This window comes from Carcharhinus amblyrhynchos, chromosome 21, assembly GCF_965287045.1.
Source record: "Carcharhinus amblyrhynchos chromosome 21, sCarAmb.v2.hapA, whole genome shotgun sequence".
Lineage (NCBI taxonomy): Eukaryota > Metazoa > Chordata > Chondrichthyes > Carcharhiniformes > Carcharhinidae > Carcharhinus > Carcharhinus amblyrhynchos.
The window spans coordinates 18,978,304-19,003,328 of NC_137344.1; the positions used below are offsets into that span (position 1 = coordinate 18,978,304).

The window sequence follows — 25,025 nt, forward strand, 5'->3', positions numbered from 1 at the left end:
CCTTCAGGTGAGTGAGGAGTTGTGTTCACAAACAGGGCATATATAGACACAAACTCAATTTACAAGATAATAGTTCGAATGGGAGTCTTTACAGATAATCAAATCTCTCCACTCACTTTGTCTGTACCTTTAAGATTTGATTACCTGTAAAGACTTGCATTCTAACCATTATCTTGTAAATTGAATTTGTTTCTATACATGCCCTGTTTGTAAACACAACTCCTCACTCATCTGAAGGAGTGACACTCTGAAAGCTAGTGCTACCAAATAAACCTGTTGGACTTTAACCTGGTGTTGTGAGATTCCTTACTATGATTTCTCTTACAACAAATTTTCAATTGTAATCAAGCTTTCAATGGAAGACATTGAAAGAAGCTGGAAAAATAGAACCTTCTTAGCATCTTGTTCTGATGTGGATTTGGATACCTGACAGTGTGAACTTGTACTAGACTTGTATGTGATTTTTTTCTTATACCAATTACTGCCATTGTCTATTAAACTAGCATTTTAATGATGAAGCGACTCCAAATTTAAAAAAAATGACCATAGATGGAGCTGCCTATTGATATAAATAGGTAGGGATATCCAACTTGTTTTTTTGAATACTGAAACTGAATCATAGCACCAGATTGCAGTATAGCTAACATTAACATGAATATTGAATTCTTTTTGCATCTTAATGAAAAGGATAGATATGCCATTTAAAATCTCACAAATTTATTTTTCTTAAAAGTTCCACCACCATATTCTCATTTGAATTTTTCTGTGTGTATAATTAAATCTTAGCTATGACCAGGCGAAATGTTTGCCATGAGTGTATGTAATGAGAGTAAGTGATTGTAACATGAACATTGGTCTTTGTAGCTAAAAGGGGAATCGGTATGTCTAGATTGCCTTACAGAACAGCTAACAGCTATCATTTGACTCCCCAGCTTAGGTACAGCAGCATTTCCACAACTGCTTAAATGCAAAATTCACCTCCATAGGAAATATTGTAAATCAAATTCTGATGCAGTACATTGGCATGGTGTTCTGTTGTTCCAAAGAATTGTACCAGGGAGAGTTAGGAACTTTGTTGGCACCCAAGGCTCCCACATAGTGGGCTGAATTTTACAGGCAACCCTAGGCAGGAAAACAGGGAGATGGACTCATAAGTTAGGGTGCCATGCCATTGGTGGTATCTATACACCTTCACCCCATCCCCATTATAGGGAGCATGGAGGCACTGGGTAGGTCAACTGCCCATGACTCAACTGAAGCCTTTAATTGGGCAATTAAAGTCCTCATCCTGCTCTGATTTGTTGGCGGTTGGAGAGACCTGTGTCCAATGTGTATTCCAGGAGAGTTAACCCACGGACTGCTAGTCAATGGAAGGGGGAGAGGTTGCCTTCTTCCTGGCCCTGTGCTTCAATTGCAGCCCCTAAAATCACCGCACCCCACTTACAGTTTTATCTCCCCATGTCCACCTTTGTCCCATGTCCAACATGGATTCCAATTCTTCTTGCTGGAGCCTGTTAGCCTGGTTGCAGTGAGATCCCAAGCATACCAAAGTCTATGGCTCTTTGGCCTTCCTTTGGCACCAGCCGGTGCAACTGCTCCTGTTTCTTCTGCTGGTCTGCCGAGCTGCCAGACTCCCACAGACTGGGAGCAAGATGTCACCTTAGAGACAGACAGAAGGCCTGCCTCATGCTAATTAAAGGGTTCAAACCTAAATTAATGAAGGACAAGCCAGCTGAGCGGAGACGGACTCATTCCCAAATTCAACCAGTAAGGTCACAATTTCAAATCGGTAACACCTGATGACCTACAGCCACATCCCCACACACATAGAGAAATTTAAGCATGAAACATCCTCTGCTATATCCCTTATGGAATGCCATTGGCATAAGTCTGTTAGTAATGTTCCAGCCTAATCTATTAACAGTTGAAATGCTAAAAACGGAGAAACTGCTGGTGCAGCATTAAGAGAATAATTAAAATAAGAGAATAAAGGACCACACCGCGAGCATTTTAAGTGACATGTATTGTACGCTGAACAATATCCTACAACTGCCAAGAACTCACTTAAAATAATAGTCAATTATGGAATTTCTCATAAAGAAAACATTATAAAATCCCTTCTTTTCCAGCAACTATCTCTTGCTTGTCTCCAATTTTCTAATTCTCCTAATCAGTCACAGTATTTTTGATGCTCTTCCATTTTACTGCCTCCATTTTGTCTTCACAATCTTCCTCTGTCTGCTGTTTCAGGAGGATGAAAAACTCCTGCTTTTGTATAATGTTAATAAATTATCAATGTTCTGCAAGAAGCTAACGGGCGGGAGAGCCCGTGCAGCAAAGACAGCTAATTAAAGCTGCACGCTCTCCTAAGAGGAGCTGCACAAGTCATATTCATTCAGGATGGAGGCTACTCGTCAAGGAATGTCTGCGCATGAAGTCACCCTGGTTGAAGCGAGGGTGAGGAGCACTTTCTGTTTTTGCACCAAAAAGCCCCCTCAGCAGAGCAGAAGCCTTAGGGGCCTTAGCTTGAGGGAAAATATTGACACCAATATGCCTGTGGAAATTGTTTGAAAATGCAGGAGGTGGCACACCCAAGGAAAGTTGACAAACTTACAGCTACCCAATTACACATAAGGCAAGGGCAATTTATATGTTTTCACTTCCCTCGGAGTCTCGTCTGCTGGCAGTGCATGTCGGAAGTCTTTCTGATTTGATTTAATTATTGTCAAATGTAATAGTGAAAAGTATTGTTTCATGTGCTATACAGACAAAGCATACTGTACATAGAGAAGGAAAGAAGAGAGTGCAGAAAGTAGTGTTACAGAGTTTGAAAGAATAAAGTTTTAGAAGCATGGAATGAGAGTAAAAGAATCCGATGGTATGCTAGGCACAGATGGCAAGAAGTCACCTCGCTCTTGCACCATCTTGAAAAAAAATGTTTCTCTGTGCACCGTCAATAATTTTCTTATTATTGATTTAAATCACTGGAAAATTGCAGATTGCTAGCTGCGATTCCCCAGTGGAAATGCGGACACAAAACTATCTGACAATCTTTTCCTCATAACCCTTTATTCTTTCACAGGGGAATTTCACATTGACTTTACTGCAGTGTTAATGTAAATCTTACTTGTGACTAATAAATAAACTTTACTTTTAAAACTGTTGTTCCATACAAAGTACTCTGGAAACCTGACATTCATTTCAATAATTAGCATGTATGGAAGTTCTGCGGCAGGGTTTGAATAATAGCTTGTTGGCCCATTGAAATATTACAGAGACTTTGTACCGCAAATCCTGCTGATGCAAATTAGCTACATGTTGTATTTGAATTTATTCACAAACACAATAACTGCACAATGGTTGGATTATTGTACAGACAGACAGCATAGGATGATGGGCTGAATGGTCTCTTTCCATACCATAATGACTCTATAACTCTAAGTGCACAGCTCAATGGAGCAGGACTACCTCATCCTTTCTGTTCAGGAAATGAACTAAACAACCCAAGGACCACATGCAGAACACATGCAAGCTTGAAAAGAGAAGGCCATAAAGGCTGCAGCGTTACAGTGAGCTACTGTTTCAATCTGGTGTTGAGTAATGGAAAATCTCCCTTTGCGGGCCGAGGAACAATGACACAAGAAGTAAATCAGTTTGCTTTGAAGATAAATTAGTGGACAGAGAGCAGGTTACTGTGATTGGGATGTTGCAACAGATTCAAATTCACTAACAGGTCTATGAGCTTTGACTTAAATGACAGTAGGGCTGTTGATCTGTAGTTATCAAGATCTGACTAGGTAAGCATAAATTTTGTTTTTTTCCACTTCAGCAGGACAATAGGAGCATACATATGGATGGTCCAACAGAATAGGCTTTCGAGAAACTAGCATCTTAGCCATGAGACAGGGGCTTTTTGGGATCCAGGCATTAGAAGAAATTTATTCTCATCTGAATTCACAAATTGCAGTTCTGCACCTCTTTGGGCTTTTGGAATTTCTCCCTCAGTTTTGGATAGACTTCCCACATGAAATCATTGTATTTTGTGGTAAAAATGGTATGGAATAAAGCCTGATCTTGAAAACATGTTAAACCTAATTGCGACATTAAAGTATTTAGTGTGATGTTAGTATATCTTTAAGGGTTTTAAAAAATTCATGCTCACAGTTTTAGGGGGATGTCATTATGGGGAGGACAAAAACTGTGGACAGGTCAGGTGACAGGAGCTTCAGTTTGGAATTGCAGATTTGAGTTTTTGGGTTTTAGAAGGGACAGCAAGCTAAAAATAAGTGTTTGCCCTCTCTTCCTGTTGTTTTGAAAATTCTGTTGGTTAGCTGAAAACAGGATCTTGTTTTCCAGAAGGCTGAAAGTCTGCTATTTTTGGAGGCTAGACCAGAGTCAAAATAGATTTGATTTATACATGAATGTTGCTTATTTGGAACTGAAACAGTCATAAGCTAGAAAGTAAAGTTGCTTCCTTTCATTTCCAGTTCCAAAAACCTGAAGAATCCTTCTAACTTCAACCAGGCTTCAGCTGCAAATGAAACTGCTTTCTGTAAAATCCACTTTTTCTCTGCTACAGACAAAGGCTGCACTAAACCATGTCATCACATGACCCTGTCAATCACTTAATTAGAAACCACAGGGGAATTTAAGTAAAAAAAAGTCCATTAACTCTACTTAATTGCCTGTGAAGACTCGCATTCCAAACATTATATTGTAAATTGAGTTTGTGTCTTTATGTGCCCTGTTTGTGAATAGAATTCCCACTCACCTGATGAAGGAGCAGCGAGCACTCCGAAAGCTAGTGGCTTTTGCTACCAAATAAACCTGTTGGATTTTAAGCTGGTGTTGTGAGACTTCTTACTCTGTTTACTCCAGTCCAATGCCGGCATCTCCACATCATGACTACCATCAACACCGCAAACTGCCGACTCCAAGTGGCGAAGATCTCCAAGAAGATCGCACATATTGACACAGACATCAAATTTCTACAAAGATACAAGAAAGCAGACAAGATACCAAAAGGACTACAGATCATGAATTCACTCAGGTCAACCTATAACACAGACTACGCTGAGAGACTTTGCCATTGCACCTCTCTCACATTCCTCAGCCACCTCATACATGAGCTCTACAGCAAACGCCGCATCCTGGAAACCAAGATAGAGTCCATATTCTCAACATGCGCTCAGGACACAGACCAGCTGCGAAACTCTGTCAAGCAGACGCGACAATAGAACTATGCCATCTACGTGCACACTAAGAACAGGAAACTCGAGAAACTCAGCATCACTACCAGCAGCAACCAAGCCTTTCCTGTACCACAATAGAAAGCAGTACCACTGCATTGTCAACTTGTTGGACTACACACTCCAACTAGATGAAATCGAAGCTCTAAGCCGAGGGCTCAATTTCTGCCCCACCACCAAAATAGTCCTCATCAGTTTTGCAGCAGACAAATTGGACGCCTCTGGAAGGCCGCCGCCCTCGACTTGACATGTGTGCCCAAGCCGTCAGGAGGTGCGTCAACACCAGATTCATCAACCACTCTCACAAGACAGCCCCGAACATCACCCAAGCACATCACGCTCTCAAGACCAACTGCAACATTGTCATCAAACCAGCATGAGAGCCATTCGCACTCTCAAGACCAACTGCAACATTGTCATCAAACCAGCATACAAAGGAGGGGCCATCATCATACTGAACAGAACGGATTGCTGCAAAGAAAACTGACAACGAGGAACACTACAGTTACCCGCAGATCCAACCAAAGAACACACCTGTTAAGTTAACAGACTGATCAAGATCTTTGATCCAGACTTTCAGAGCACCCTCCGGGCTCTCAACCCACGATCTCTACTGCCTCCCGAAGATACCAAGGCAAACACACCCGGACGTCCCACTGTATCAGGCAATGGGACCCTGTCCGAAAACCTCTCCAGCTACGTCAAGGGCATCCTGAAACCCATTGTACAAAGAACCCCCAGCTTTTGTTGCAACATCATGGACTTCCTACAGAAACTAAGCACACATGGGGCAGTTGACCCAAGGGCATTCCTTGTCACAATGGATGTCTTGGCACTCTACACCAGCATCCTCCACGATGATGGCATTGCTGCAACTACCTCAGTACTCAACGCCGACAACTGCCAGTTTCCAGATGCAATTTTACAACTGATCTGCTTCATCCTGGGCCACAATGTCTTCACCTTCAACAATCAGTTCTTCATCCAGACACACGGAACAGCCATGGGGGCCAAATTCGCACCTCAATATGCCAACATCTTCATGCACAGGTTCGAACAAGATCTCTTCACTGCACAGGATCTTCAACTGATGCTATACACTAGATACATTGATGACATTTTCTTCCTTTGGACTCATGGTGAACAATCATTGAAACAACTATATGATGACATCAACAACTTCCATCCCACCATCAGACTCACCATAGACTACTCTCCGGAATCAGCTGCATTCTTGGACACAAGCATCTCCATCAAGGATGGTCACCTCAGCACTTCACTGTACTGCAAGCCCATGGATAACCTCATGATGCTCCACTTTCCAGCTTCCACCCTAAACATGTTAAAGAAGCCATCCCCTATGGACAAGCCTTCCATATACACAGGATCTGCACAGATGAGGAGGATCTCAAGACACCTCCAGACGCTGAAAGATGCCCTCATAAGAACAGGAATGGCGTTCAACTCATTGATCAGCAGTTCCAACACGCCACAGCGAAAAACCACATTGACCTCCTCAGAAGACAAACACGGTACACAGTGGACAGAGTACCCTTCATTATCCAGTACCTCTCCGGAGCCTTCAACATGTCATTGATGAAGATGAACATCTTGCTAAGGCCATCCTCATACCCGCACTTCTTGCCTTCAAACAACCATACAACCTCAAACAGACCATTGCCCACAGCAAATTACCCTGTCTTCAGTAGAACAGTGACCATAACACCACACAACCCTGCCACAGCAACCTCCGCAAGACGTGTTGGATCATTGACACAAATGACATCAACTCACGTGAGAACACCATCCACCAGGTACATGGTACATACTCTTGCAATTTGGCTAACGTTGTCTATCTGATATGCTGCAGGAAAGGATGTCCCAAGGCATGGTACATTGGGGAGACCATGCTGACGCTATGACAATGGATGAATGAACACTGCTCAACAATCACCAGGCAAGAGTGTTCTCTTCCTGCTGGGGAACACTTCAGCGGTCATGGGCTTTGGGCCTCTGATCTGCAGGTATGTGTTCTCCTAGGTGGCCTTCATGACACATGACAGCGCAGAGTCACTGAGCAGAGACTGACAGCCAAGTTCCGCACACGAGGACAGCCTCAACATTACCTGTAACCCCCACAACTTTCCTGGGCTTGCAAAATCTCATTAACTGTCCTGCCTGGAGACAATACACATCTATTTAACTTTTGCTTAACACTCTCTCCACTCACACTGTCTATACCTTTGAGACTTGATTACCTGTAAAGACTCGCATTCCAACCATTATTTTGTAAACTGAGTTTATGTCTTTATATACCCTGTTTGTGAATAGAACTACCACTCAACTGACGAAGGAGCTAGTGGCTTTTGCTACCAAATAAATCTGTTGGACTTTAACCTGGTGTTGTGAGATTTCTTACTGTGTTCTTTGACCGAACCAAGTTTTGTATCCACCTTGCCAGCTCACCTTTGATCCCATGTGACTTCACCTTCTGCACCAGTCTGCCATGAGGGTCCTTGTCAAAGGCTTTACTGAAGTCCATGTAGACAATATCCACTGCCGTACCCTCATCAATCATCTTCATCACTTCCTCAGAAACTTAATCAAGTTAGTGAAACATGACCTCGCCTTCACAAAACCATGTTGCCTCTCACTAATATGTCCACATATTTCCAAGTAGGAATAAACCCTGTCTCAAAGAATCCTTTCCAATAATTTCCCTACCACTCACCAACCTGTAATTACCTGGATTATTCTTGCTACCCTTCTTAAACAAAGGAACAACATTGGCTATTCTCCAATCCATGGGACCTCCCCTGTAGCCAGTAAGGATACAAAGATTTTTCTCACAGCCCCAGTAATTTCCTCCCTTGCTTCTCTCAGTATTCTGGGCTATATCCCATCAGGCCTTGGGGACTTGCCTACTTTAATGTTTTTCAAGAACCCCAATACCTCCTCCTATGATTGTTTTATTTCTTGTTTGTAACTGATAAAAGTTCTTGCTAATTTTCTTACTATACATGTTAACTATATTCTTAAATAAACTTTGTTTGATAAAAGCTCCCTACTGGTCATTTGAATCATACCTGAAGTGAAACATCTCGCCAAGTTCTCCTTGAAGTTGGCGAGGTTTCTCCTAGCCAAATTTAAGATGCAAAATTTATGATTCAGGCAGGCTTCATAAAACATCTGAACCACAACATTAGCATTTGAAAAGCACCTGAAAGGTTTAAACATCATTCTTTTAATTAAAAATTCACTGTTGCCAGATTATAAAGATGTCTGATTTTAGTTACTTAGCTTCACGAAATATTTCAAAGTGAAAAGGAATAAAAAGAAGTTCTGATGAAAGGTCATCAACCTGGAATATGAAGTCTTTTTTCTCTCTCCACGAATGTTGTCAGACTTGCTAAGTATTTCATGCACTTTCTGGTTTAATCTCAGGTTTCCAATACTCATTGTATTTTGTTCTGGGGTGAGGGTTGTGGTGGGGAGGAGTGAATGATGCAGGTTTTAGAGTCATTTGCTCAAAGGTGTTTTTCCAAGTTTTCATGTCTACAGCATTGAAGTTTAAATTGGCAATGGGCACAAAATCAGGCTTAATTCCATACAAACTGCATTTGTCTTGCACAGAACAAAGGAATACAGTGAGCATGCAAGATGCCTACCAAGAGTGAAATTCGGAAATGAGTTACAATGCGTTCTTGATTAAAACTACTGGAGAAGCTATATGCATGTATTTTCTGCAAAATAAATCAGAAAAGATAATTGGGGGACTGGTGAACAGTTATAGTATAGGATGGAAGCAGACCACCAATATTCTTGCCTAACGGCCTAAAATAGAAACATAGAAAATAGAAGCAGGATTAGGTCGTTTGGCCCTTTGAGCTTCGCCATTCATTTGATCATGGTTGATCATCAAAATTCAACATCCTGATCCTGTCTTCTCCCATATCCCTTGATCTCTTTAGCCCCAATTGCTATATCTAATTTCTTCTTGAAGTTACACAACTTTTTGGCCTCAGCTACTTTTTGTGATAGTGAGTTCCATACATTCATCGCTCTCTGGATAAAGAAATTTCTCCTCACCTCAGTCCTAAAAGGTTTATTGCCTATCCTCAAACTATTCTTAGTTCTGGACTCCCCCACCATCTAAAACATTCTTTCTGAGTCAACCTTGTCTAATCAGTTAGAATTTTATAAGTTTCTATGAGATCCACTCTCATGGTTCTAAACTTCAATGAATATAATCCAAACTGACTTAGTCTCTCCTCATCTGACAGACCTGCCATCCCAGGAATCAGCCTGATAAACCTTTGCTGTACTCCCTCTATAGCAAGGATATCCTTCTTCAGATAATGATACCAAATTTGCACACAATACCCCAGGTATCCATATTAGTCCAAATGGTTTAGGGAAAACCAGAGAAACGCAGTGCCAATACCTTGAGTGGAAATGATATCAATATTATAAGTATCAGAATTATAATTGCATACCAGCAAACCACACGAGTGTGTTGTTGCGAAAATCTGTATTAACAGCTTCCAGTATGCGCCCAATGACATGGTCCAGCTCTCGTAGACTGTCTCCATATGGACCACGTTTGGAGGTGTTGGCAAATTGAGAATTGTATTGCAAAGGAACATGCATATGAGCTGGAGCAAAGTACAAGAAGAATGGATGTAAACTTTTCCTAAGGGAAACAGAACAGGAAAGTCAACAGGACTAGGAGATAATAAAGACCTTTTTTCAAAAGTGCAATCGGATAATGTAGCAACTAAGGCCTTGGTGACGTAGACAATCTGATAACACAACAGGTTTGCCCAACGCTCAAACCAGCCTTTTTTACCCTTCAAACATCAGGTCAACTTAAGATCAAACTGATGATGCGAGAACCTCTGATATCCTTCAATGGATATGCCCAAAATAATTGAGTTCTTTGGCAGAAAATAGAGATCAGTAACTCATTCTAGATCTGGGATCAAATTTTGGAGCTTACAATCTACACAGCTCTAAACTAGCTACATAATTCAATGAGTAGCTGAGCCATGCAGAAGGATATCGGATTTGATACCTCAATCATGATAATCCATCTCAATCTTTGGGTTGTGAAGGGAAAAGCACGGAAGAAGGGTTCTTTGCCTGATGCATAATGGCATTTAATCTAACAGGGTCCATGAGCCACACTTTTATGTTTAATTTTCCTGTAATTCAATCGTCAGCATTCAATCCTCCCTAAAACTCTTGACAGAATAATTACTGTAACAATGTTCTGGATTGTTAAGTTCTAAGACAAAAAAATGCTCACAGTCAGAATACACAAAAGAGCACTCACACCCTGAGAAGTTTGGATATCCGCTGCAGGGGTGGAAAATCGTTGATTTTTGGCTCTATTGCCCATGGTTCCGAGAAGCAATTATTTGGTTGGGATATATGAGTGTAACGGACACATCTTTTGAAATTCATTCCCAGGAAACAGAGGAGAAGGAGGAGGAGGCAGAGGAGGACGGTGGCGAGCAAAATATACCTTACAATTCAGTTAAATTTTGTAAGCAAATTAAAACCTCACCATCACAAACTCATTTCCCCCTTTTTTCTAGTTGCCTGTGCCACAAATCACCTCTGCTCTATAGTGGGCAGAGATGTCAGTTAAATCTGGCCCTACCTATGCCTGTAGCACGCCAGTACCAACATGACCTGAAATTACATTCATACACTGGGTAGCTTTGCAACTTTTAGTTTCTGTTTGCGTTAGTTAGCTGCAACCAGAAATGATAATTACACTTGGGTGTGGATCATTTTCATGAAATTGGAGTATTGAGTTTCACCTTCCTCACTCCTCAGTAAAGTATGGTCTCCCACTCACCTTGCCTGCTGGATGAACTGTACAGCTTTATCCGCATATTTCTCTGCCAGACTGCTGAGATTAACTGGTTGTTCTATAATCCTTTGATTTTCAAGGAGAGGCAGTGCTACATCTGTAGTACATGGGTTGTGTTTACAACTAGACAAAAAGCACAACAACATATCAGCTGGTTTAGTGTGGGTATCAGATAAAAATATGAACAACTCAGACAAAACGTTCAGAAAAATATGAAATAGGAAACATTTACTCCATAAACCATGAGTGACACAATGGCATAGTGATTAGCACTGTTGCTTCTCAGTGCCAGGGACCTGGGTCCAATTCGGGCCTTGGGTCACTGCCTGTGTGGGTTCCCTCAGGTGCTCCTATTTCCTCACACACTCCAAAGATCTGCAGGTTAGGTTGATTGGCCATGCTAAATCGACCTTACTGTCGGGGGATTAGCAGGATAAATATATGGTGTTATGGGATAGGGCCCGAGTGAATTGTTGTCAGTGCAGACTCGATGGGTCAAATGGTCTCCTTCTGTGCTGAAGGGATTCTATGAACTTTAATGCAGTTACAAGCAACAATTGCTTTTCAGAATGTCATATTAAGAAGGATTACACCTATCACTAACATATCTAAGGTATTTATTATATATGTCACCTCAAACTTGATGTTCCCTTTTTCCCATTTAAAATTGTGTCACTTCAAAATTCCCTGCCTATCTTTCCCCAAACTCCATGTGTGATTCCCTCCAATCAGGTTTCCACCCAGCCAGAATTGCATTGGCTTTTAAAGTCACAAATAACAGCCTTTGTGACTATGACAAAGGTAAACTATCCCTCCTTATCCTTCTCAACTTGCCTGCAGTCTTTAACACAATTGACCATGCCATCTAATGGCTCTCCAGTCAGTTGGATAGAACTGCAGTCCTGGTTCCATTCTTATCCATCTGATCATAGAGAAATAGAGGCAATGGCTTCTCTTCTCACTCCTGTGTCACAATCTCTGATGTCCCCCTAGGATCCATCCTTGACTTAGTTCTCATCTACATGCTGCCCCCTTGGCAACATCATCCTGAAACAGAAAGTCAGTTTGCACATTAGGCTGACAACATCCAGTTCCACCTCACCCACTATCGCTCTCAATCAGCCAACTCGCCGTCACTGAATTGTCAAACTGCTCGTCAGACATCCAGTGCTGATTTAACAGAAACTTCCTCAAGCAAAATATCGGGATGATTCAGTCCCTGTCACAAACTTCATTTCATAGCCACTAGCTCCTTAGGAGAGATTTTAACTTATTCAAAATCCATTCAAATGTACAAACTTAAAATTGGACCCTATCTCTCTCCCAGGCAACAGTTTTTAGGATCAACCAGACTGTTCACAACCTGGATGTCATATTTGACTCCAAGATGAACTACCAGCCATTCACTCACACCATCGCTAAGTCTGCCTTATTTTGCCTCTGTACCAAGTCTTGTTCACCCATCAGCCCTGTGCTCATTGACTTATGCTGGCTTCTTGTCGTGCAACTCATCTTTGTTTTCAATTCCTCTGGTCTCATCCCTCTTTATCTCTGTAATCTCCTTCAGCTCCACAACCCTGGGACACTATGCTCTTCTAACGCTGGTTCTAATCTAGACCATTCCCGATTTTTAACATTTGCAGCCCTACTTCAACTTCCTTCATCTCCTTCCGTCCAACTTTAAACCTGGTACTGCCCTATTAATTTTAGATATTACCAGCAAAGTCAGCATTTATTGTCCATTCCTAATTACCCTCAAAAGTGGTGATGAGCCATCTTCTTGAACCATTGCAGCTCAGAGTGGGTACACATGCAGTGCTGTTAGGAAGGTGTTTCTAGGATTTGGACCAGTGACAATGATGGGCAGTGATATAGTTCCAAGTCAGGATGGTGAGTGTTTTGAAGGGGAACCTGCAAATGGCAGTGTTTCCATGCGTCTGCTGTGCTTGTCCTTTGAAATGGTAGAGATTACAGGTTTTGACGGTGCTTTCAAAGCCTTGATGTGTTGCTACAGTGTATCTTGTAGACGGTACGAATCGCTGCAAATGTGCAGGGAGGGAGTGAATGCTTAAACTGATGGATGGGGTGTCAATTAAGTGGGTTGTTTTGTCTTCTATTGTGTTAAACTTCTTCAGTGTTTTTGGATTAACACTCATCCAGGCATGTGGACGGCATTCCATTACACTCCTGACTTATGCCTTGTAAATGATGGAGTAGCTTTGGGGAGTTACTGTCTGGAGAATTCCCAATCTCTGACTTGCTCTTGTAGCCACAGTCTTTTTATGGCTGGTCCAGTTACGTTTCAGGTCAATGGCAACACCATGGATGTTGGTGGTGCAGAATCAACGAAGGTAAAGTCATTGAATACAAATGGAAGAAGGCTAAATCCTCTCTTGCTGAAGATGGTCATTTATTGCCTGAAACTTGTGTAGCACTGATGTCATTTGTCACTCATCAACCCAGGCCTGAATGTTGTCTTCGTCTTGTTGCACGCGGGCACAGATTTCTTCTGTGTTTAAAGACTTGCAAATAGTGCTCAACACTGAAATCATCAGTGAATATCTGCAATTCTGACCTTTTGATGGAGAGAAGGTCATTGATGAAACAGTTGAAGGTGATTGGGCGTAGAACAATATCCTGAGCAACTCATGCCACAATGTCATGAGGGCCAGAGATGATTGGCCTTCAAAACGCACAAAAAACTTCTCTGTACTGGACATGAGTCCAAACAACAGAAGGTTTGCTCCCTGAAACTCAATTAATTCAAGTTGGCTTAGGCACGCTTGTGCCACAAAGGTTGCTTCTATCAGGGGCTTAGTAAATGGTCACTTATAAACCACTTTAACCTCTGTTTAATAGCTCTGAAGTCAGCAGATCACTCAACTGAGTTATAGCCTTGTACTTTGTTTCAGACGTCACCACTGATTATCCAGAATCTTTCAATAGCAAACTTTTTATGGAAATAAAATCTTCATTCAATTTAAAAGGTCTCATTAGAATTTTATGCCTCATAGATTATTCTGTGCTTAGTTAGTGGATCTCAGCCAGGGCATCAATAGAGGCATAAGTGGCCACAGCCTGCTGAGGCGGGGAAAAGATAGTTACAGTTCCTGCACACTGGAGGACATAACCATTTCATTGCATTCGTAGTGCACAACAGTGAGGGCACATCACACTTGCTGGTGCAGATGGTGGAGGCAGTGAGTGCCTAGTGTGCCAACAGCTGGAGGACTGTTGGAGACAAGGACCAAGCTGAGTCTCAGGAAGATGATGAGCCTTTGGAGTCGCACATAAAGCAACAAATGTTGGATGTCCAGCAGGGTGCACGGGGAGATCGAGCAAAGATTCCTGAAGCTTTCCATGCCATGGTATCTGTCACAAAGGAGTCTCTATGGAACATGACTGCTGCATTAACCTTTGTCTCTGAGTGCACAACTTTATTAATTGAGAGATTGGTGACTATCATGGAGAGGCAGCTCCAGGAACTTAATGAGGCATTCCTGGGATTGCAATTCTGAGGAGGTTAATGTCTGTGTGGGAGAAGGATGCAACCCCAATCTCTCTGATGGGTGCCCATCCTCCATTGGCATGCAGGGAAGTCAGGACTCACCTCACAATGGTACGCAAACTGGCTATCATCTCTGGAGCCTCCCCTCATGGTGTCTAGGACAAGGGCAACATCTCCTCTGCCGCTTTGTCAATCACCGTGCCATTCTCAGAGTCTGCAACGACTGAGGAGTGCCTAGCATGTCTCTAAGTGAACCCTTCCAGGCAGAGCCTGGATAGGCCCTGCTGGAGAGAAGATGATCACCATAGCCATGTGGCCAACAGGGCATCAATGTCAGGAACCTGCGTCTTGGTCTAGACGTAGCACCTACAAATATAAACCTAAGTCACACTATGCACATTCAGGGATTTTGTTCCCTCACACTGTTTTCTGTAGATTATCAGCTGATTAATGCATTATGAGGGCGTTGTCACCACTAAATTCCTATTGCTCACAAAATATCAATGTCCTTTGTGCTTGAATGTTTTCAGCCCCATAAATGTCTGTGGATAGCTGTCTCAGGTATAGACCTTTATTAGTCAAGTATTGGACTCATGGAGTGGTTAAGTATGAAGTGTTTATGATAGGGATGATTATGATGCCGATGGATGCTGTGAGAGGGCAGGGCATACAAGGATAGCCTAAAAAGCAGAATCTAGATCCTGTGGTCACAGATTATCTAAACATTCATTGTGTGAAATCTCATCCTGTTCACAAATGCACTCAGCTGGGGCCCTGATGTCCACATGGCACCCAGGATGGCACCTTTTGCAGGGGTATGTTCCTTGTCCTCTTTGCGGTCCCTCATGATCCTGTGTCTGTACCTCCGCGTCAGGTGGATGCATGTGACCACTAGTCTCTATTTAAACAATGTGCTGTTTTCTTATTCTTCCTACCAAAGTGGTCAAGTTTATACTTTCCTGCATTATACTCCATCTGTCAGATTTTTGCCCACTCACTTAACCTATCCATGTTTCTTCACTGATCCCTCATATCCGCTTCACACCCTTTCCCACCCATCTTTGTGTCATCAGCAAATTTCAATCCCATTTGATTCCATCATCCAAGTCACTAAAGTAGATTGTAGATAGTTAAAGACACATGAAAATGACCCATTTATATCAACTCTGTTTCCTGTGGCCTAACCAATCTTCTATCCATGCTAACGTGTTACCCCCTCCATCATGTGCTCTGACTTTGTGTTAATTATTTTGTGTTAATTTTGATGAGGCACTTTGTCAAATGGCTTCTAAAAATATATGTACCCAACATCCACAGCTTTCCCTTTGTTTACACTGCTTCTGACTTCATCAAAGGACTCTAATAAATTAGTCAAAAGCAATTTCTCTTTCATGTCCCAAACCCTAGCACCGGGCAAGCCACAGAGCCCTCTGGACTCACACTGTTGCTATAAAGAGTTCTGACAATCCCCCTGAATATACTGTCTCTTACTACCACTGCATTCCTATTTACTCATTTTGCCTGAAAAGCCTCCTCTATCATTAGTGACATGGACGGTTTGCTCATCCAACCTGAAGCTCACATTTTTATCCATATAGGTTGAAAGGATCTCAAACCTGTTAGCCAATTGCAAAGGCTGAAGCTCCTCCACTTTTACCTTCTGGGTCCCCATTCCTGCCTCACTTGCAGTCACATATTCCTGTTCCTGACCACTAAAGAAATCAAAAAGCCCTATCTTAATGGGTGTGACTGTCTTCTGCTACAAAGTGTCCAGACAACTTTCCCCTTCCCAATGGTCTAATTGTCTTGTGCAGTATAGTGCATTGCAGAATGAGATCTAAACTGATATTGACTCCTTTTCAATTATGATTGCCCATATCTGTCCGTCCATCATCTTCCTGTTCTGACTTATCTCTGCCCCTTTTGTGCCCTCACTTTCTTTCATGACAAGTTCATTTTTTGCTTAACAAGAATTGGCGCAAAATCATTAGCTGCAAATGCAAAATATTTTGAAAGTATCTTTCAGGAGCAAAGGAGCGGAAAAGTTAGTCAAGTTTTAATGGCACATGCAATCTTTAATAAATATCTAATAAATGTTTATAACTAAGGCAAAGTTAAGTCATTACATGCTGAAGAAATTATTCCTTGTGGGCAGAGAATACTTAATGATCAGCACATTCAGAATCTGGAAAATAATCAGCTAATTCTCCTACAGCCTCATGGCACATACATGGGCAAGGTGTCTAAATTATTTTTTGTTGTTCGCCCACCTTCCTAATTCATATTGTGCCCTTATTAGTCAATATTCCCCAGATAAAAGCATGATTTACACAACAAACAATAAGAACAAAGAATAAAGAAAATTACAGGAACAGGTCCTTTGGCTCTCCAAGCTTGCATCGACCGTGCTGTGCAACTAAACTAAAACCCCCTGGCCTTCTGGGAACCATATCCCTTTATTCCAATCCTATTCATATATTTGTCCAGAAGCCCCTTAAAATGCACTAACGTATCTGCTTCCACTACCACCACCACCTCTCCCCCCCACCCTCAACCCCCCGCCCCCCGACCCCGGCAGTGAGTTCCAGGCACCCACCACTCATTATGTAAAAAACTTGCCTCATACATCTCCTTTAAATCATGCCCCTCACACCTCAAACCTATGCCCACTGGTAACTGACTCTTCCACCCTCAAAAAATGCTTCTGACCATCCACTCTGTCCACGCCCCTCATAATCTTGTAGACTTCTATCAGGTTGCCCCTCAACCTCTGTCATTCTGGTGAGAACAAACAAGTTTCTCCAACCTCTCCTCACAGCTAATGCCCTCTCTACTACATTCTGGTTAATTTTCTCTGTACCCTCTCCAAAGCCTCCACATCTTTTTGATAGCGTGGCGACCAGAATTGAACACTATATTCCAAGTGCAGCCTAACTAAGGTTCTGTAAAGCTGCAACATGACATGCCAATTTTTAAACTCAATGCCCTGGCCGATGGAGGCAAGAATGCCGTACACCTTCTTGACTACCTTCTCTATCTGCGTTGCCACTTTCAGTGACCTGTGTACCTGTACACCTAGATCCCTCTGCCTATCAATACTTTTAAGGGTTCTGCCATTTACTGTATATTTCCTACCTGTATTAGATCTTCCAAAATGCATTACCTCACATTTGTCTGAATTAAACTCCATGTGCCATCTCTCCACCCAAGCCTCTAACTGATCTATATCGGCTGTACCCTTTGATGGTCCTCATATCTATTCGCAAATCCACCAACCTTTGTGTTGTCAGCAAACTTACTAATCAATCCAGTTATATTTTCCTCCAAATCATCTATATATATATTACAAATAGCAAAGCATTGATTGCTAAATTACGCCACTTGTCACAGCCCTCCATTCAGAAATGCACCCTTCCATTGCCATCCTCCATCTTCTATGACTGAGTCAGTTCTATATCCTCCTTACCAGTTGACTTCTTATCTCATGCAACGTCACCTTCCGAAGTCTGCCATAAGGGACCTTGTCAATGGCCTTACTGAAGTCCATGTAGACAACATCCATTGCCTTACCTCATCAATCATCTTTGTCACTTCCTCAAAAAACTAGACCAAGATAGTGAGACATGACTTCCCCTTCACAAAACCATTCTGCCACTCGTTAATATGTCCACTTACTTCCAAGTGGGAGTAAATCCTGTCTCATAGATCATAGAACCCTACAGTGCAGGAAGAGGACCTTCAGCCCATCGAGTCTGCACCGAACACAATCCCATCCAAGCCCTACGCCCATATCCTAACATATTATACCTACTAATCCCTCTAACCTCCGCTACCCTGGACACTAAGGGGCAATTTCTTAGCATGGCCAATCAACCTAACCCGCACATCTTTGGATTGTAGGAGGAAGCCGGAGCACCCAGAGGAAACCCATGCAGACATGAGGAGAATGTGCAAACTCCACACAGACGGTGACCTGAGCCGAAAATTGATCCCAGGACCCTGGTACTGTGAAGCAGCAGTACCAACCACTGTGCTACCATGCCGCCGAAGAATCCTCTCCAATAATTTCCCTACCACTGACTTAAGGGTCACTGGCCTGTAATTACCTGGATTATTCTTGCCATGCTTCTTAAACAAAGAAACAACATTGGCTATTCTCCAATCCTCTGGGACCTCCCTTGTAAGAAGTCTCACAATACCAGGTTAAAGTCCAACAGGTTTATTTGATAGTAAACGCCACAAGCTTTCGGAACGCTGTTCCTTCATCAGGTGAGTGGAAAGTTCTGATCAGAAACAAGGCATACAAAGGCACACACAGTTTACAGAATACTGATTAGAATGCGAGCCTTTACAACTAATCTGCCATTCAAGTCTTAAAGGTGCAGACAATGTGAGTGGAGACAGCATTAAGCATGGGTTAAAGAGATGTGTATTGTCTCCAGACAGGACAGTAAGTGAGATGTTGCAAGTTCAGGTAGATCATGGGTGTTACAGACAGTGTGACATGAACCCAAGATCCCAGTTGAGGCCGTCCTCATGTGTGCGGAACTTGGCTATCAGTTTCTGATCATCAACTCGGCACTGTCGTATGTCATGAAGGCCGCCTTGAAGAATGTTTACCCAAAGGTCAGAGGCCGAATGCCCGTGACCGCTGAAGTATTTGCCAACACGAAGGGAATAGTTTTGCCTGACGATTGTCGAGTGGTGTTCATTCATCCGTTGTTGTAGCATCTGCATGGTCTCCCCAATATACCACGCTCCGGGACATCCTTTCCTGCAGCGTATTAGGTAGTGTTGGCCGAGTTGCAAGAGTATGTGCTGTGTACCTGGTGATGGTGTTCTCACGTGAGATGATGGCATCCATGTTGATGATCCGGCATGTCTTGTTCAGGTTGCAGTGGCAGGGTTGTGTGCTCACTGTTTTCCTGAAGGCTGGGTAGTTTGCTGCGGACAATGATCTGTTTGAGATTGTGCGATTGTTTGAAGGCAAGAAGTGGGGGTGTGGGGATGGTCCTGGCGAGATGTTCGTTTTCATCAATGACATGTTGAAGACTCCGGAGAAGATGTCGTAGCTTCTCCGCTCCAGGGAAGTACTGGACGACGAAGGGTACTCTGTCCACTGTGCCCCCATTTATTTTCTGAGGAGGTTGATGTGGTTTTTCGCTGTGCCACGTTGGAACTGTCGACAGTTGTCCAGTACTTCTCCGGAGAGGAGAAGCTATGACATCTTCTCCGGAGTTTTCAACATGTCATTGATGAGGACAAATACCTCGCCAGGCCAACCCCACACCCCCAATTCTTGCCTTCAAACAACCGCACAACCTCAAACAGATCATTATCTGCAGCAAACTACCCAGCCTTCAGGAGAAAAGTGACCACAACACCACACAACCCTGCCAAGCAACCTCTGTAAGACATGCCGGATCATCAACATGGATGCCATCATTTCACGTGAGAACACCATCCACCAGGTACATGGCACATACTCTTGCAACTCGGCCAATGTTGTCTACCTAATACACTGCAGGAAAGGATGTCCCAGAGCATGGTACATTGGGGAGACCATGCAGACGCTATGACAACGGATGAATGAACACTGCTCAACAATCACCAGGCAAGACTGTCCCTGTTGGCAAACACTTCAGTGGTCACGGGCATTCAGCCTCTGATCTTTGGGTAAATGTTCTCCAAGGCAGTCTTCATGACATATGATAGCGCAGAGTTGCTGAGCCGAAATTGATAGCCAAATTCTGCACACATGAAGATGGCCTCAACTGGGATCTTGGGTTCATTTCACACTATCTGTAACCCCCATGACCTGCCTGAACTTGCAACATCTCACTTAGTATCCTGTCTGGAAACAATACACATCTCTTTAACCTATGCTTAATGCTATCTCCACTCACATTATCTGCACCTTTAAGACTTGAATAGCAGATTAGCTGTAAAGACTTGCACTCTAATCAGTATTCTGTAAACCGTGTGTGCCTTTATATGCCCTGTTTCTGATCAAAACTCTCCATTCACCTGACAGAGGAACAGTGTTCTGAAAGCTTGTGGCGTTTACTATCAAATAAACCTGTTGGACTTTAACCTGGTGTTGTGAGACTTCTTATTGTGTTTAGCCCAGTCCAACACCGGCATCTCCATACCATGACCTCCCCTGTAGCTGGTGAGGATACGAAGATTTCTCTCAAGATTACCACAGCAATTTCCTCCCTTGCCTCTCTCAGTATTTTAGGGTATATCCCATCAGGCGCTGGGGACTTGTCCACCTTAATGTTTCTCAAGAATCCCAATACCTCCTTTTTGATCTCAACATGACTCAAACTATTTACACATCCTTTCCCAGATGCATTATCCACCAACTCCTTCTCTTTGGTGAATACTGACACAAAGTACTCATTTAATACCTCGCCCATTTCCTCTGGCTCCATGCATAGATTCCCTCCCCTGTCCTTGTGGGCCAATCCTCTCTCTGGCTACCTTCTTGCTCTTTTTATATGTATAAAAAGCCTTGGGATTTTCCTTAACCTTGCTGGCTAATGATTTTTTGTGACCCCTTTTAGTCCTCCTTACTCCTTGCTTAAGTTTCTTTTTACTTTCTTTGTATTCCATACTTGCTTTGTGTGTTCCCAGCCTTCTGGCGTTGACAAATGCTTCCCTTTTCTTTTTGACTAGACTCACAATATCTCTCGTTATCCAAGGTTCCCAAAACTTGCCATATTTACTCTTCTTCCTTGCAGGAATGTGCCGGTCCTGAATCCCTATTAGCTTACATTTGAAAGCCTCCCACATGCCAGATGTTGATTTGCCTTTAAACATCTGTCCCCCATCTACATTCTTCAGTTCCTGCCTAATATTGACGTAATTAGCCTTCTCCCAGTTTAGTACCTTGAGGACTACACTTTTCTTTGTCCATCAGTAAGAATAGACTTGGAGATGTTAGATACTTTATTACAGATAACTCATCATTCAAAACAATTAAGCCTCTGTTTGTAAAAGCGTCAAAATTGCATTTGACGTTATCAGCAACATTTTTTATCACACAAGAAAAGCCTTGTTTTACAGCTATGGAGACATGACAAATAATATTTCTCATTGCTCGTGGGATTTCTGAAAGCAGAGAAACTAAAGGAGATGTGTCCTTGAGAAACAACTGGAAAGTTTTTCATTTTCCATGGCATAATCTAAGTTTTAATAACAATGAATGGCCAAGCAATGGTTAATAGCATTCCTGTATTGCAAACCAGGCACAGTTAAGACAACACTGTATAAAATAACAATCAATAGCGAGTACAATTGTCTATTAACTAAGTTACCTTTCCATAATAGAATCCATAGGGCAAGGTAGGCACGGAGGAATGTTGTACCCAGGATCATCTGTGCAACCCATATCATTACTGTAAGGTATTCCAAAATAGTAGTCAAAGCCTATAACAAACCAAAAGGGTAGTCACGAAAGCTAACCTTGCCTTATAATGCTTCAGAAGTGTTGCAGTCTAAATCTCTTCTATATTTCCCTTAGTAATTTTGTACTGAATGCAAATTGATCAAGAATATCTTTGGCTTTATGGAAACAAAATTCATGTTTCATGTGGATCACCTTGTATCAGATATTTCTTTCTTTTATTTTTCTCCCCACAGAGGCTGCCAGACCTGCTGAGTGTTTCCAATAATTTTTGTTTTTAACTCAGATTTCCAGCATCCATCATATTTTGCTTTTGTATCCTTGGATTGCTGTACTTGGTTTAATTAATGTCTGAGATCAAGCTGCTGTAAGGAACAGCTTTTTGCTTTAATTTTGCAGCATTAACTTTATTTTCCAGAAATTAACAGATGCAAAGCGTCAATGGGAAGGTTAATAGTAGAAAACTGAATAAGCACAATTCAAAAAGATTTTGGACCATAAGTTCTGAGCTCCCCAGCACTGGATTTGAGGGGAACACCGTAAATGCATCAGAGAATCTGTTTTGGAAATTCAAAGGTAAGGGTTTGCAAGGCAATTGCTCAGAAATGCGAATCTGCTGTGGCTGTTTCTCCAGAGGGGAGTCTTGCTTATTAAACTCCCATGGCCAGTGTGATTTTTAATGTCCCAAAATAATTGATTATATAGCCAATTATTTTAAAAGCATGGCTGGTATTACAGAAGGCCACCAGTTTATTTAAAATAAAACAAAGTGTTGGAAATTCTCAGCAGATCTTATGACTTCTTCAGAATTTGAACGCAGTTTATTTTAATCTATCACATTTTTTGGTAAGGCTTCCTGCCAGCTACTTGTTTACCCCATTGATTACAGGAGTGAAGCCAAGTCCTCTCGATGAATTGATTGAAAGCACTTCACAGTATCCAGAAGCTGTGACTCCATCGTTGATAACCATTAATAACAATGAGTGACCTGGGGGTGAGGTTACCACTTGCACGATTTAGAAAATCAAAAGGTACATGAATATATTCGCTTTCTCTCCATTCTCATATCTTTTACTTCTATTTTCTCTTGTGAGATTTCTAAGTTTCATTACTACATTCCCTTTGATTATCTCACTTATAGACAAAAGAGAACGCTACTGAGGTTGCTTGTACCCAAAGTGCTTAATTTTCATTTTTAAAAAACTATGCACCCGAAATTGTCAAGTGACTCCAAAGTGTGGTGTGAAACTGTGGAAATGAACATGGATTCCATCCCAAGCAATGGGACGAATGTATTTCAGTATTTACAGAGGCACTTCACACTGTACTGACACTATAGAGGTGCTCAACCCAACAGCCAGCTAGAAAATCAGAATGTTACGCATTGGGCGGCATGGTAGTACAGTGGTGAGCGCTGTTGCTTCACAGCTCCAGGGACCTGGGGTCGATTCCCGGCACTGGTCACTGACTGTATGGAGTTTGCACATTCTCCTCATGTCTGCGTGGTTTCCTTCAGGTGCTCCAGTTTTCTCCCACAGTCCAAAGATGTGCGGGTTAGGTTGATTGGCCATGCCAAAAATTGCTACTTAGAGTCCTGAGGTGCGTAAGTTAGAGGGAGTAGCGGGTAAAATATGTAGGGATATGGGGGGAGGGCCTAAGTGGGATTGTGGTCAGTGCAGACTTGATGGGCAGAATGTCCTCTTTCTGCACTGTAGGGTTCTATGATTGTTCAATAGCCAGGAGTGAGGACTTGTATAAAAAGGAAAATGGCAGTTTTTTGGTAAACTTTCCCCAAAGAGAAAAATGCAATAAGATAATCAGATGCCTTAAATCATTAAAATGTGACTGGTGGTATTTGAATGCTAAAATAACAATTTGCTTTTATATTGAATAAATGATGCAAGACATTTCACAAATGTATGATGAAATTATTGCCAAATATAAGCCAAATATGAGGTCTGAGGCAAAGTGATCAAGAGGAAATGTTAACCTAATCTGACCAGCAGTATACTGATGATCTGCTGCCTCTTTTACACTCCTCACAATTTTACTTTGCATTTAAGTTCAATGAGTTAGGTTAAAATCACCCTGAAAAAGAGGCAGATTTAAGGAAGATCCTAAAGGAGAAAAGGGTTGGTATAGAATCTCATTCCTGTGTACAAAATCTAGGTGCAGCATCACCACCATTACCGTGGTGGTTATTTTCACGAGTGGTCAATAGCAGGGACATGGAGAAATCCTGAGGCACATGGCCACATCTTCCTGCCTCACTTACATGTGCTTCACAAGCTTCCAGGCAGCAGATCAGGGTCATAATGGGATCATGGGAACAAACTATGACATTCAGCTTTCAGAGCAGTTTCAGCAGAGTGCTGATTTGCCAAAGCACCTCTATGCCACTCAAGAATGGGATTCTTTCTTAAGGAAAATCTGGGTCCATTTCTGCATTTTACCCTACTTTTATTTTACTATCAACTTTAGGAAAGCAATTACAAACACTAGTGTTGAGATTTCTACAGCTCTTTTAAAATGAAATGGAATTGCGTTTTATTCAGCAGCATGCTCGATGAACTAGGGGTGGGTAATAATTGTCGGTTTGGCCAAGTGACAGTCACAACCTGGAAATAACTTTGTAAAAGGTTTCAGTCTCTTTGCTGGAATTTAGTGGCTGGTTGCCTGCTTGTACACATTTAACATGAGGCAAACTAGCAGATTCAAACTTCCTGTCCTCTGTGTGGCTGTCTCATTCACCACCATTAGTCAACACAGGAAAGTTGAACTTGTTGATTCAACTGTAAAGTTGATTTAACTTTTTGGTGCTCTGCGCAGCTATCACCACCACATTGCAAAAAGTTTAAATTTTAATTGTTTTAATGCATGCACAGTCATTAATAACTTCCTTAGCCTGAGTGCATCATGACTCAGTTCTATGCTATCTTTATTGCATGCAAGTTGGCAGCTAAGTACATCCTCTGG

The 25,025-nt window shown here is 42.1% G+C and overlaps 2 protein-coding genes across 3 annotated transcripts in view; both read right to left on the bottom strand.

The window, feature by feature from the left end:
• gna13a (guanine nucleotide binding protein (G protein), alpha 13a) overlaps window positions 1-25,025 on the bottom strand; it is a 464,418-nt gene that overhangs the window by 189,553 nt on the left and 249,840 nt on the right. The gene's annotated exons all lie outside the window — the stretch shown is intronic.
• The window catches only part of arsg (arylsulfatase G), an 87,435-nt gene that overhangs the window by 31,520 nt on the left and 30,890 nt on the right, over window positions 1-25,025 (bottom strand). For both annotated transcript variants that reach the window (XM_080209563.1, XM_080209564.1), the window contains exons 5-7: window positions 21,961-22,072; window positions 11,116-11,253; window positions 9,746-9,942 (exon numbers count right to left, since the gene is read on the bottom strand). In XM_080209563.1, the coding sequence (XP_080065689.1) occupies window positions 9,746-9,942; window positions 11,116-11,253; window positions 21,961-22,072 (447 nt within the window). The remainder of the gene's footprint in view (window positions 1-9,745; window positions 9,943-11,115; window positions 11,254-21,960; window positions 22,073-25,025) is intronic.